The sequence below is a fragment of the Siphateles boraxobius genome, unplaced genomic scaffold (assembly GCF_051911475.1).
Source record: "Siphateles boraxobius isolate OS27281-9 unplaced genomic scaffold, OSU_SipBor_1 26, whole genome shotgun sequence".
In the NCBI taxonomy this organism is placed as follows: domain Eukaryota; kingdom Metazoa; phylum Chordata; class Actinopteri; order Cypriniformes; family Leuciscidae; genus Siphateles; species Siphateles boraxobius.
The window spans coordinates 25,275,423-25,290,376 of NW_027508876.1; the positions used below are offsets into that span (position 1 = coordinate 25,275,423).

The 14,954-nt window shown below is 40.3% G+C and overlaps 1 protein-coding gene across 2 annotated transcripts; it reads right to left on the bottom strand.

Annotated features, from left to right (window-relative positions):
• Nucleotides 1-1,883: 1,883 nt before the first annotated feature.
• Nucleotides 1,884-10,436, bottom strand: steap2 (STEAP family member 2, metalloreductase). 2 transcript variants are annotated; one of them, XR_013207327.1, is made up of 6 exons: nucleotides 10,250-10,436; nucleotides 8,828-9,366; nucleotides 6,560-7,087; nucleotides 5,309-5,473; nucleotides 4,334-5,221; nucleotides 1,884-3,637 (listed from the first exon to the last, which is right to left on the bottom strand). XR_013207327.1 is itself a non-coding variant. In XM_077245131.1 (5 exons), exons 2-5 carry the CDS (start codon nucleotides 9,326-9,328, stop codon nucleotides 4,937-4,939), a joined length of 1,479 nt encoding a protein of 492 aa, XP_077101246.1. In that variant the 5' UTR covers nucleotides 9,329-9,366; nucleotides 10,250-10,436; the 3' UTR covers nucleotides 1,884-4,936. The 2 variants fall into 2 exon arrangements, 1 of the variants encoding a protein (XP_077101246.1); XM_077245131.1 differs by having other exon boundaries at nucleotides 1,884-5,221.
• Between the last annotated feature and the right edge of the window lie 4,518 nt (nucleotides 10,437-14,954).

Here is a 14,954-nt window from a genome sequence, read left to right on the forward strand (position 1 = left end):
CCTAAAAGCTCTGGAAGCATTTCCCTATGTCCGGTTCCGGTCTCCCCGTAACCTGCAGGGTTGAGCTTAAGATAAGTATACTCCATTATAAGGGTCCGGGGGTTCCCTGGCCCAGGGGAGTTCTTAGCTTCTATCCTATGCTATTGGCCTTGCGCGTATGCTCAGAGCAATAATATAGGGTGAAGTAATGGTGATAGCATGGCGTTTTACAGTGGGTTCCCATAGCGTTTAGCTAGACGCAACACAAAGTGATCGTACTCGAAAGGGAACATATTGGTTACTGACGTAACCTTGTTTCCCTGAGAATAGGGAACAAGTGTTGTGTACCCTGCCGTGCTATCACATATGTCTGGTGTTTCGCTTCAGTCGATTTAACCTGACTCCATGGCGAGCTGGCCAGGCTTATATAGTCATAAGCCACGCCCCTTCAGGCGGGCTCTGACGCGCCTGATTGGTTTGCACAGTTGCTGCAGCACAGCCAATGGCAAGCTAGACGCTCTGTTCTATGCTCGCTGTGCAGCTGCACTGCGTTTTAAACTTAAGACTTCAATATTCTCGAGAAAAGGAGTTTTCCTATAGTGTCTAACTAGACGCAACACTCGTTCCTTATTCTCAGGGAACCGAGGTTACATTAGTAACCGATACGTTTTTTTTACTCACCCCTGCAATTAACGCAGCTGTGTTGATGAACGACATAAGCATAAATTAGATGTAGGCTATGACGGTTTGATAACCTGTACCGGAGTATAACAGGCAAACAATTTCTCCTTGTTTGTTGATCATTAGTGGTAATTAAGACTAATCTCTCTCTGTCTTTCAAACTTAGCAGGAAGCACATCTGTAACCATGGTGACTGTTACAATCTCAGCATGGTATGAAAAAATGTCTCTGTCTTGCATTTGTAGTGATTTGTGGGAAGTTTCCTAGTAAACACTCGGCACTGACACTTGCCCAAGCAAAACTGCCTGGTGACATTTCATCAAAACATTGGAAAACCTTCCACTCAGGCCAACACTTCAGTGATAATGGTTTAATAAAAGATTTAACAGTGTTCACTAAGGCCTCATAACGTCACGTGACCATAGTGACAAACTCTGCTGTTCTCATCACCCTAATTGATAGTGTTATGTGTCCAGATCTTCAGTTCCTTAAGGGTTCAAATACGCCTGCTGAGATCTAAACTAAACATTGTGGGAGATTACATTTGATCTCTTACTGTATATTAATGACAAAGTGCTGTGTGATCTTGCACAACACCCACACCATGGTGAGTTTACCCATAATGCTCTGTTTGAGAGGGAGACGTGTGCCATCTGCTGGCGAATCTGTTTATTTATGGAGCTAAATGTTTAGGAGTGGAGACAGTAAAGACTTTTACAACAAAAAATTATTTCAAATACATGCTGTTCATCAAAGAATCATTTTTAAAAAAATTATCACAGGTTCCACTAAAAATATTAAGCAGCAACTGTTTTCAGAACTGATCATTATACATTTTTTTGAGTGTCAAATCAGCATATTAGAATGCTTTCTGAAGGATCATGTGACACTGAAGACTGGAGTAATAATGCTGAAAATTCAGCTTTTACATCACATGAATAAATAACATTTTAAAATATATTAAAATAGAAAACAGTTATTTTAAACTGTTTAAGTATTTTACAATTTTCCTGTTTTTACTGTATTTTTGCAGTATGCAGCCTTGGTAAGCAGAAGAGACTTTTTTCAAAAACGTATCATACAGATCTCAAACTTTTGAACGTACTACAATATAATGATCTCATACCATAGGCTACTATTGTACTTGAGTGTAAGGTAAGGTAAAAATTAGACAAAATCAACTCAAATTTGTATGCATATTAAAAAAAAGAATTAAGATGGTCTTGGAGAGATGTACATTTGTATTTATTAGTACTCACTCCAAGTGAGGCACAGAAGTTTTGTTCACATTCTACCAAATAACACAGTGTAGGCAGAGATACGGTAGTGTTGTGCAACAAGACAAATGCCACAAAACAGTTTCCAGTACAGGTCACAAGAAACAGTGTAGAAAAAAGAGCTGTCTTTTACCATCAGATGTTTATCAGTGAGACTGTGCAGGTCATTTCCAGTGGTTTAGCATTTCATTGTATTGCTTTGCCTGTACAGATGTTAAAACAGATTCGGTCTAACACTAACATTAAGACATGTTTGTCTGTCATATGAACCTGCAAATGTCATGAATCTAATGCGTTGTGTTATGAATGTAATTAATCCAATGTTAAAAAAAGCTCAAATTTAACCTCAGTAATGTGACATATTTCTCAGTGAGAATTTTGTGAACTCCCATTTGGAATTGATTGGATAGAGAAAAGAGGGTGTTTCCATACCAGAAATGAGGCTGGGAACATCTTGACATCACATATACCCCTTTTCCACCAAAGCATTTTGAGAGCCGGTTCAGAGCCGGTGCCCACTCGCGAACCGGTTCTTTGTGTTTCGACAGCCAAAGAACCGGTTCTCGGCCAGGAAAACTGGTTCCAAAGCGGCACCGACTCTTTGCTGGACTAGAACCAGAGAACCGTTCTTTTACCACGTTATGCTTACGTCGGGGGCTTGGGGCGGGTTTAGATGTGTTTTAAACTTCTTTTCTGACAGCAAAGCCAGGAGAAACATTTGCAGAAACACGATGTAGTCCGCCATTGTAATTGTTACGCTTGAAGTTGGCGCAAGCGTTTCTAGCTTTTTTTAAATAATTTTTTTATTTTTTATTGAAAACATTATGTAAGCAAAGAAGAAAACAGTCACAATATAGAACAAATAAACGGAAAGAAAAAAAGACACAAGACAGGGGTACATAACTAATCAGAAAAGATTACATATCAAAGGAAAAGATTAAAATACTTACATATTTCAATTGTTTTTAAAGTCCCCATGAATTCAAAATTGACCATACTTACTTTGTTTGCCTAAATTGATCGTTTTGTGGTGAACAATTCATCCATGCAAGTCAATCCACACAAAAAAATTTTTTGGCTTCGTAATCTTTAATCAAAATCTGAAATTTCCCCTCCCCTCTGCATTGGAGGACCTTCCCTGATGACGTAGGTTTGACGGTTTGGGTGTCTGCTTAACATCCGTAACGACGCCCCTCCAACTGACAGTACACAGGCTGCCTGTGTTTGAATGAAACACCTACTTTTCTAGATCCAATCAGGTGCTAGTTGGAAAAAAAGCCACGCACACTATTTTGCCTCATTTAGTATTCCGTTTCTCTCGGAAATACGTCACAACACTGGAGAAAAGTCGTTTGCAACTTCCGGTTCACGGGGACTTTAAAGCCTTCTTGGTACACGAGTTAGAGATAATCCCAAAGTAATGTACTTGCAAGAGTTTCTAGCTAAGACGTATAGCGACGTACACAGTACACAGTAACAACTTTGTTCGCTGGGCGCTCTAGTCAGTGGAAAAACAAACCGGTTCTGAGAAGGTTCGCAAGTTGAACCAGTTCTTTTTTGGTGGAAAAGGGGTAATAAGGTAAAAAAAAAAATTCCAAGCTATTGTTATGTGGTATTTTTGCCGAAACCTTTACATATTTGCTGTAAAACCATACATTAATGTTGTTTGGCAATTAAATTAAAGGTAAAGTAAGTGATTTCTGAGAAACACTGTTGAAAGTGGATCAGACCGATCACCACAACAAACTTGTAGCCAATCAGCATTAGGGGGCGTGTCCACTCATGATGGAGGAGCAGAAAGAGTGAGCAAGAGGGAGATTTGAAGAAAGACTGTTGAAAGAGAGATGACTAAGAGACATTATGTAGGAGAAAATGTCAGAAATATCACTGGAAAAAGAAGGGAAATGATCAGACAAGAGCTTTAGGACCGGTGTTGATATAAGTAAAGCTTTCCAGCACTGGAGAGACCTGAGTGGGAAAGCTGTTTCACAGAACAAATATGCTGTTGTTGTAATTTTTGTTATATAACTAACAGGACAGTTTTGAGTGTCATTGTTTGTCTGTAGCTAATGTGCTGCCGGCGACTAACATCCAACTCTTTCTTGAATATACTCTTGTGTATATTTTTGTTCTTCCTTGTCGTTCATTCATCATCTTCCCTTTATTTTTGCGCAAAGGATTATTTTGCTTTGCTTTAGCTGTGATAAAGAGTCCAGAGACATCCACTCTTGCATTGCGTGTTTGTGCGTTTTGGGGGTGGAGCAATGAAGAGAGGGGTGTGTTTGTTTGGGTGGATTTCAAATATCAACAGTGTTTCTCAGAAATCGCTTACTGCAGCTTTAAAGTGTTAACCTTTTAAAGTGTTAAAGTTTGTTAACACTGGTGGCTTAGGTGACATCTGCCGAAAAAGGACGTTCTATTTATGAAAGAAAAAATAACACATTTCAACAAAAATATTCAGCAGCACAATAATAATAATAATACACATTTTTTCATCATGTGACACTGAAGACTGGAGTAATGATGCTGAAAATGTTGCCATCACAGGAATAAATAACATTTTTAAATATATTAAAATTTGAATAATATTTCACAATATTACTATTTTATTGTACTTTAATCAAATAAGTGCAGCCTTGGTAAGTATAGGAGACATTTTACCAACCCTAATATTTTTAACGGTAGTGTGTGCGTAAATTACAAGTTTGGGGTACAATAAAGCTCTCGATCAGGTCATCCAGTCACATGACATCCTCCTTCAAGGGATAATTGAGGTCACATGACCAGTGCAGTTCCAATTGAACAACTATTCATAATCTGGAACCGAAAACTAACTACAAACAAACCTTTTAGTCCTGGACCCTTATCCAAAAAAACAGCTGACATGTCAACTTACAGATGGGCTGTACACTGGCTGGGTATTATGAGCATGATTAGTACAACTAGAAACAAAAGACTGAGAGTTTACATTACTGTGATATTAAATAACTGAGGTGGAGTTACATGATGGTGACCCTCTCAGGTGAAACGTGGGCTGCTGGTCTCTCGTGGTTGGTACGGTTCTGACTGGGGTCTAATCCACGCCTGATCTGTTTCAGCTTCCGGCTCACACAGGGAAGCAGCAACACCACTTTTCCGATTATCACCATGACGGGCAGAACCAGAGCCAGGACAAAATTGGGTGGCATGTAGAACCGATAAGACTCCTCCAGAAACGCCCGCTGCCAGCCGAAGAGCAGAGCGTGGAACGTGGAAATGAGCAGAGCGATGTAACCTAGGGTAGACTGACAGGATATAGATGCTTATTGACATCATATTTATCTGAAAATGCAAGATGGGGAGGTGGCGTGAGCTGCCTATTGATGTCTTACCTGGATAAAGCTAAACTCTCGCCAGTTGAGTGCGTTATGGATGGATGGGATGGAAGTGACAGCTAATAGAGAGAGAAGCCCCAGAGCCATGATGCCAAAGGAAACGTACATCTCCACTCTCCAAACTTCCTCTTCGTTCCATGAGTTCTCTATATTGGCATGCACCTACAGAGAAAGAAAATATTATATTTATTTAAATTATTTTATTAAATGTATTTTAATATTTTTTATATACATACTATATATTGCATTATTCCTGTTTATATTTTTAAAATGTATAATAAAGATATACAATGCATATTGAAGATTTATTTTACATGCAGACTAATTTTAAATATACATTTATTTATGACATTTTAATTATAGAGTTTGGTGCTTAACAAATATAATATAAAAAAAACAGGAAAGCATTATTATCATGATTATTATTATTATCAGTGCTCAACTAACATGACTGATGTTGAAAACGAGAGAGCAGGCTTATATAATGCTCATATAAACAAAATACATACAAATTTCATCCATTAAAAATGCTGGATTTAATCAATTAAAATAGTTAAAACAAACACAATATTTACTCAAAATTTGTTTAAAAAAAATAACAGAAATGATTAATTATCCATTGAAACGGCTTCTGTTATTGTCTGGGTGGGCAAGGTTATTGACTGATGCAGATAATTTCAAAATAGACAATTATCAGCTAATGTTATTAATAATAATATTGGTGGTATTGTTGTTACTACATCTGTATGTATGAGAGTAGTTATGCATATTATTTATTTATTTACTCATTTGTGATGATTATTATCATTAATAATAATAATGAGCATCATCATCATAAATAATAAATACATACAGATAAAATAATAATCATAATATTTTTATGATTTTTATATATACTGTATATATTTAATGTATTTATTTTGTATTTACTTTACTATTATTATCATCTTACTAAATAAATACATATAGATACAATAATAATAATAATAATAATAATATAGTTTTTATTACTATTATTGTGTCTGTATTTATTTATGTATTCATTTTGGCTTCAAACTGTCCAGGATGCTCAGGATGGTTTCAGTGGAATTGCTGGATCTACACACACACACACACACACACACACACACACACACACGCACGCACGCACGCACGCACGCACACACACACACACACACACACAAACACGCACGCACGCACGCACGCACGCACGCACGCACGCACACACACACACACACACACACACACCTGCTGATAGGCCATGTTGAGCATCAGGTATCTCTCTGAGCGTCTCATGGGCAGGCAGAGGCTGTACAGCACGTGTATGCAGCCAAAGAAGAAGCTCAACAAACCCAGCTGTTTACGGCTCTCCAGCCAGCCCTCCAACCAGGACGGAAAACGCCGGTACTTTGTCCCGTAGATGAGCTGGTACACGGCAGCGAGCTGTCCTGCTAAATACACCAGTGCTAGCAGAACTATGGCCACTACAGGCAGTGTCCTGTTCACTATTTCCAGAGGAATCTTGTAGAAAAAACTCTGTCTGGTCTTCATATAAGGATAGATGATGTCCCGCACAAAAGAGTAAGCGAAAAAGAAGATGGACAATGCGACGGTGGTCAAAACAGGTCCTTTCCAGGCTGTGAAGAGATGCAGTGGCATATTCTCGATCTCCTTGGCAGAGGAGAGGGCGCCCATGTCCACAGGGATGAAACTGAGCTGACGGGACATTTCAATGAGCTGCTGTCGAGCGTCCGCCGAATTACTGCAAATATAGACCTATATAAAGAGATTACAGGCAATCAATAATCATTCCTTTTAAAATCTTCATTCATTCACAACAGCAATTAGGCAGATATATTGGTGACCAAAATTAGACAGTGAATGCCAGATTTTCAATGAGGTGTCAGACTCATACATTTATGAGTAGTTAGAAATGCAGAATTTCATATCATATAGTTTTTTTTTTTCACATCGGTTATTGGTTTTTTATGTATTTTAAATTGACAAGATAATTTTCTTTATTATGGCATTTTGATTTGCTTTTGCCATCATCTAACGCTCACTTAAAGTTCATCTTTAAAAGAATCTTGAGCACATCTCAGATTGAATATATATTTTTCTTACTGTACATTATAATCTTGTTTCACTTGTATCATTTAAAACAATTGATTTTAGTTTTTAGTATTTTACTTTTATTTCATTAAGAAGAAAATATTATAGAATAACATAAAATAAAGATCAATAAATTATTATCGGTACATCGTAACATCAGTGCATTCTGAGGAGCTAGAAAGATATTGCATGGAGAACAACAGATAAAAACTATTTTTGATGAACTAGAATGATTTTATACAGTAAGAACAATTCCCTAGAACCCATAACTAAAGTGGAATTAATCCATAGAGTTTATAAGCGTTCAAAATTAGACTGAGATAAGAGCAGGTTTATGGCATGGCTTTAATGGATCTTTCATAGTGTTAATAAAATCTATTCCTCTTTCAGCTCACAGAGATTCCACAGCTCATCTGTTCATCATTCTAATCAGCTCTTCACAGAAACTCAGACATTCACATTCACTGCTGGCTGGAAGTGATCTCTGCTAATACCAGAACACATAATCCTCATCGTCGTCTTCCTCCTCATCATCATCATTCCTTGGATACTAAGTCCTTCAGGAGTGTCATTAGCATACCGAGGGCTATGTGTTGAGCCTGTCATCATTTACTCAACCTCAAGTTGTTCCACAAGTTGTTAACACAAAAGATGTTTTAAAGAATGTCGGTAAACAAACAGTTGATAGGCCCATTGACTTCCATAGTATTTTTTTCCCATAAAAATGTGTTTGGTTACCCATATTCTTCTAAATATCGTCCCTTGTATTCATGATGTGTTTTGTGTACTATGAGAGTATATAAATAACACTGGTACTGTATAGATTGAACGTGATGTCACCAAGTACAACATGTTCCTGGAACAACATTCCAATCAACCAATCATATTTGACGGACACGTTTACAGTTTATGTCAGGTTTAGGTTTACAACCAAGGTTAGATGCTTCTACATCAGTGTCATTCACATCATTTCCCTCTGATTTTAGGGATAAAATGGGGTTAGGTTTAGTAGTAGGGATAGGGAATAAGCTAAAAAAAATAAGGAATGGTTCTGGGTCAAGTCCAGGTGGAGACACTAGTGGCCAGGTACACGTGGTAAAGTTTCAGGAGTGACATTTAAATGCAAAAACTCAAAAACAGGACTGATAACCGTATTCCGTTGCTGTGTGAACGTGTGTACAGAACAGGATTAAGCACTAAAACGTCAATTGACAACCGAATTTAATTGCAGTGTGTATGTGGCCTCTCTCTGTTCTAAAGCTGTGCCAAAAGATATGAACATTTTGAGCTGTGTGATTAAATTTTCCAAGATCTTTGGCTCTGCGTGTTTAAAAACTTTAGACTTTCCATAGTGTTGTGGTACACTGAATTACACTGAAGTACAATGAATTTTGGACAACATACCTGTCGACTGGAGTCTCTGGGGCCTGACTGCATGGCCCAGGACGAGATCACATTGAAGCCTTTGACCACAATGGATTCTGGGAATAGGGAGGCTAGGTATTCTGCATTTGATTCTGGATACTGGTTCACCCGTCTGTTGTTGCTGACATCCACCAGTATTTTTCCTGCCAGCAGGTGCTTGATGTCCCAGAGAGAGTAATAGTGCTCTCGGCGAATGGCCAGGAACACGATGTTGGTCTTCCCCACTGCATCGTCGTGATGGGTCACGTCTACCACATGCGGGAACGACTCGGCCGCTCTCTTGGGCTGTCGGCTACCCACCACCACATGAAACCCACTGCGGAGCAGTCGGAGGGTCAGGCTTTTGGAGAAGTCCCCAGATCCGATGATGCCGACTGTGGGCTTGCCAGATCCCTCGTTGGAACCGTTCTTCAGCCCGTTGGGTAGGAAGCAAACTTTGGTGCTGGCCGGGCTGCTGCCCAACAGGGAAATAGAGTCCATTTTCAGGCCCAAAGCACCTCTTACTGGATCTTAGGACACTAATGGAATATTAATACTTTGTTAAAAGAGATCTCAGATGCCTATTTTGTTTTGTGCCATTTAGTTAAAAGAGAATCTCTTTAGATTTGTACCCCAAAATGTATGCGTGTGTGTATACAGGGCCCCATGCTTGGGACAGCCCTGTATAAAGCTACATACAGGTATATATATATATATATATATATGCAAAAAAAAGTATCTATTGTATTGTTAGGGTTTTCATTATTGTATTAAAGTAATAGGAATCTAATGGCAATCGTCATTGAGAATAATGAAAATTATAAATAAGTAAAATATGAGTTTAAAAGTAAAACATCTGGACCTATTATGGTAGAGATATTTGGATGGAAAATGTGCCTAATACCCATGAAAATAACAATGCAAATTATTCTAATAAGTCAATAATAACTATAAATAATTACTTAATAATAAAGCTATGTTAAATACAATTTTTAAGTAAATGTTGAAAAATAATATTAAGATCCACAGGTTGGATGCATGGTGTAGGGTTAAATGTATTAAATGTTAAAATGTATTCCAAAAAAAGAATACAGAATATAAAAGGAAAGAATAGCATAGAATAGAATAGAATAGAATAGAATAGAATAGAATAGAATACTATGGAATCAAATTCTGTATGACTTTGAAATCTCAGACAGGCTGTGTGACCTGTTAGAGCGCCAAAGGTCTGTTCATATGCAACTAGCAGAATATAAATCATTGTTTATTCATAAAAAGAAGAATATAAACAATATCTATATAATTGGATTGGTAGGTAACGGTTGCTCTGAAAATCACGCATTATGAGCGTAGGATAACGTTAGAGGATGACGCACCGGATTATATATAATTACGAAAAACATCTCAAGGTTATAACGTTACCTGTAATGCACTCTGCCGTGACACCATCGAGCAAACGGATGAGATGGATATGTCTCTCACCGGTGACTGTTTATCCGCTCTCTGTCCGTTTGATTTGTAATGACCCACCGCTATTTTCGCATACGGAGACTCGGCGTCTCTTTCATTGCGCTGCAGATGTTACTAGCAAATAACTGATGTTTCCTCTAGGGGGTGCGTGGAGGCTCAAAAAGCCGAATTCCACATTGACGCATATTCAAATTTCAAAACGCTTTTAATTTCACTGGAAATATCTGCGCGCGTGATAGTATAATCATTTTAATCTATCAATTGTATTATATATTTTAACCTGTAACATATATAGAATATTCCTCCCAGGAATCTTAATTAAATAATTGTGCGATACCCTCATCAATTAATCACGAAAGAGCGTGACTAGTCCATCCTGATCGGCGCTGAGAAAAAAAAAACAGTTAAAACGTGACAAAATCGTCATGGCCCTCCTTCAGCAAGAATCTGATTCCTAAAAAAATTAACTTAGAAAATTGTAACAGCCATTATTTTAAACATAGGCTACACAGTTAAGAAATAAAAGATGATTGTTATTTACACCGACCGTTCGTTTTTGACCAGTAACAAATAACTTCCGGGCCGCTTTACACATACTCAACGTAAAGCACGTTTCGTTATCATTTGCCATTCTTCTTTATTCAATTTCTCTGCTGTTACATGTTGGAGTGTTGCAGCATGTCTCAGATCTGCTGTGTGAACAGAAGACAGTCTCTGCAGTAGATGACACCTCTAGGCTGCTCACTCAATAAGTAGGTTCAAACCCCACAACACTGTAATGAAACACCATTGTGGCTTTTAGCCAGACACTGTTTATGATTTTTAGATATTTTTAATAGAAAAAAAGGTGCTGTAAACAAAAGATTTAGATCAGGTAATAAGGCATCAAAATTAAACTCTGCCATATTAGAATACACATAAAATACCCTTCAGCGGTTTAAACCTTTTAAATATGCAAATATGCAATATCATATTAATGCACACGTGATAGATCCCCCACAGAAACAGAGAACTATTTTGTTGTAATGTGATCAAAAATGAATTCATCCATTCATCATTTTCTCATCACTAGATTGTTTTTCAGTCAGGACCACTTCACAAGTATATAGATTTATTAGCATACAGTTAGTGTTGGCGGTATGGTTCTGTTCTGGGTAAAACTCCCATACCTGTCCATGCAGCGGACAGAGGAGGGAGAGCAGCAAGTCAAACCCCCCTGGGGTACAGAACAGAAACAGTATGCACATAATTACAATTCTCAATTAGCCTACATGAGTTGTGAAAATACAAATAGGCCTGCATGATAGAAAAGCTTGCAAATGTAGTGAACTGTATGGAAAAAAATAAAATAAATAACAGTCAGATTTATTAAAGGTTTGGTTGGTGGAGTTGGGGTCGGAGGAGGGAGTTTGAATGCGAGCAGCGATGCTATTGAGGAAATGCTGAAGGAATGGGAGTTTATATTTGCCGCTGTGATAGATGTCGACACTGGACTGGTACACGTCAGAAACAGCTGGCTATCAGCTGATGCGAGCTTGGCTGACTTGGCCTGCTTGAACTAACGCGATGCTTGTAACGTGCACAAACGTGTCCGAGTGTCCATGTCCATGCCGGAGTGTCCGTGCCAGAGTGTCCATGTCTGTGCTGGAGTGTCGTGTCCGTGCCGGAGTGTCCGTGCCAGAGTGTCCGTGCCAGAGTGTCCATGTCTGTGCCGGAGTGTCCTTGTCTGTGTTGGAGTGTCCGTGCCAGAGTGTCCGTGCCAGAGTGTCCGTGCCAGAGTGTTCATGTCTGTGCTGGAGTGTCGTGTCCGTGCCGGAGTGTCCTTGTCTGTGCCGGAGTGTCCTTGTCTGTGCTGGAGTGTCTGTGTCCGTGCCAGAGTGTCCATGTCTGTGCTGGAGTGTCGTGTCCGTGCCGGAGTGTCCTTGTCTGTGCTGGAGTATCTGTGTCCGTGCCAGAGTGTCCGTGCCAGAGTGTCCTTGTCTGTGCTGGAGTGTCTGTGTCCGTGCCGGTGTGTCTGTGCCAGAGTGTCCTTGTCTGTGCTGGAGTGTATCTGTGTCCGTGCGGGTGTGTCTGTGCCAGAGTGTCCTTGTCTATGCTGGAGTTTCTGTGTCCGTGCCGGTGTGTCTGTGCCAGAGTGTCCGTGTCTGTGCCGGAGTGTCCGTGCCGGAGTGTCCGTGCCAGAATGTCCTTGTCTGTGCTGGAGTGTCTGTGTCTGTGCCGGTGTGTCTGTCCCAGAGTCACCATGGCCGTGCCGGAGTGTCCGCGCCGATGTGTCCGTGCCGGAGTGTCCGTGTTCGTGCCGGAGTGTCCGTGCCGGAGTGTTCGTGCCGTGGTGTCCTTGTCTGTGCTGGGGCGTCTGTGTCCGTGCCGGTGTTTCTGTGCCAGAGTGTCCGTGTCCGTGCCGGAGTGTCCGTGCCGGTGTGTCTGTGCCGGTGTGTCTGTGCTGGAGAGTCCGTGTCCGTGCCGGTGTGTCTGTGCCGGTGTGTCTGTGCTGGAGAGTCCGTGTCCGTGCCGGAGTGTCCTTGTCCGTGCTGGAGTGTCCGTGCCGGTGTGTCTGTGCCGGTGTGTCTGTGCTGGAGAGTCCGTGTCCGTGCCGGAGTGTCCTTGTCCGTGCTGGAGTGTCCGTGCCGGTGTGTCTGTGCCGGTGTGTCCGTGCTGGAGTGTCCGTGCCGGTGTGTCTGTGCCGGTGTGTCTGTGCTGGAGAGTCCGTGTCCGTGCCGGAGTGTCCTTGTCCGTGCTGGAGTGTCCGTGCCGGTGTGTCTGTGCCGGTGTGTCTGTGCTGGAGAGTCCGTGTCCGTGCCGGAGTGTCCTTGTCTGTGCTGGAGTGTCTGTGTCCGTGCCGGAGTGTCCATGTCGGAGTGTCCCTAACCGTGCCGGTGTGTCTGTGTCGAAGTGTCCATGACCGTTCCGGAGTGTCCCTGTCCGTGCCGGTGTGTTCCTAACCGTACCAGTGTGTCTGTGCCAGAGTGTCCGTGCCAGAGTGTCCTTGTCTGTGCCAGAGTGTCCGTTGCCGTGCCGGAGTGTCCGATACTGTGCGTATCCTATACATCTCTTAAGAATAAGATTTTTTTTTTTACTTGGAACACAAACTTTAACAGACCTCATTAAAAACGTTCTTTTCCTGTGCAATAATATTCTGTTTACTTCACCACTTCTGTTTCTAACACAATGCAAAGCTTGTAATCTGGCCACAATGAATTGCACATCACAGGTGAATAATGTAAGAGCAAGGCACTGTGACAAAACCCTTTCAGCCAAACGTCAAGAACCTGATGACATTTTCACGTAAACGGGATTGAAACCATTGATTAAAATTAAAATCCCTGCTATGGGCTGCACAACAGATTACTGGGAAAACTGCAAATAATGACACATCCCAGTGTTTCTCACTTAACCGCCTGCACAGATAGATAGTAGATAGATAGATAGATAGATAGATAGATAGATAGATAGATAGATAGATAGATAGATAGATAGATAGATAGATAGATAGATAGAAAGATAGATAGATAGATAGATAGATAGATAGATAGATAGATAGATAGATAGATAGATAGATAGATAGATAGATAGATAGACACACATTATGTATATAAATAGACTATATAAATTGGTGACACTGCAAGTAGACTGTGACTTTTACTGCTTGACTTTGTGTCAAAATCTGTGATACCTTCAGGTCCTTTGGCAAGAGTGGAGGGACCGAGAGAGCCTGCAGCAAGAGCATGCTGACGACAACATGTCAATTTCTCTTAAAATAGAATCTTCGCTCTTTCCTCCAGCCCTCCGATGAGTTCACACACTGCTGTTTACCCCTCTTCTTCTTCAACTTCTGAGCGACATCAGGACAGCAGCTTCAGGCCTGCAAAAACAGCAAGCATGTTGTCCCTGACCAGAATAGTAAGAGTTTACCATTTTGTGAGACATGTGATGCTGCAGAACATCCTGGAGGAGTGTGTGCGTGGAGGTCTGAAGGAATATGATATGACTTGCCGAGTACCAGTTTGTGCACTGTGTTGGCAGAATACAAAAGCTTGGTTTGAGGCCTTTTTTGTCTCGTTTTAGATAAAGCAACTTTGTAAAAATGCACTAAAATGTGCATGCTCAAATTTTCTTCCAAAAAATGAAAAATAAATTGTATATGCAGTTGTAAAGGAAAAAATTTAAAACAAAAGAAGATGTTTGACATTTTGACCCCATTGGCTTTAATAAAAAAGTAGGCTCCGATAAAAATACCATCTTTGTGTGTGTGTGTACTAACCCTACATTATGGGGACAAGATGTCCCCAACAAAGATGGCAATATCCGAAATCCTTGTCCTTGTGGGGACATTTGTTGGTCCCTATAAGGAAAACGGCTTATAAATCATACTAAGTGATGTTTTTTGAAAATATAAATTAATATAAAATATGTATAGGGGTAGGGTTAGTGGTTTGTACAGTATAAATATCATTAAGTCTATGGAAAGTCCCAATAAATAATGATAACTGTGTGTGTGTGTGTGTGTGTGTGTGTGTGTGTGTGTGTGTGTGTGTGTGTGTGTGTGTGTGTGTGTGTGTGTGTGTGTGTGTGTGTGTGTGTGTGTGTGTGTGTGTGTGTGTGTGTGTGTGTGTGTGTTCCAAGGAAGAAAGAAAATAATGTTCGGAACAACTTGAGG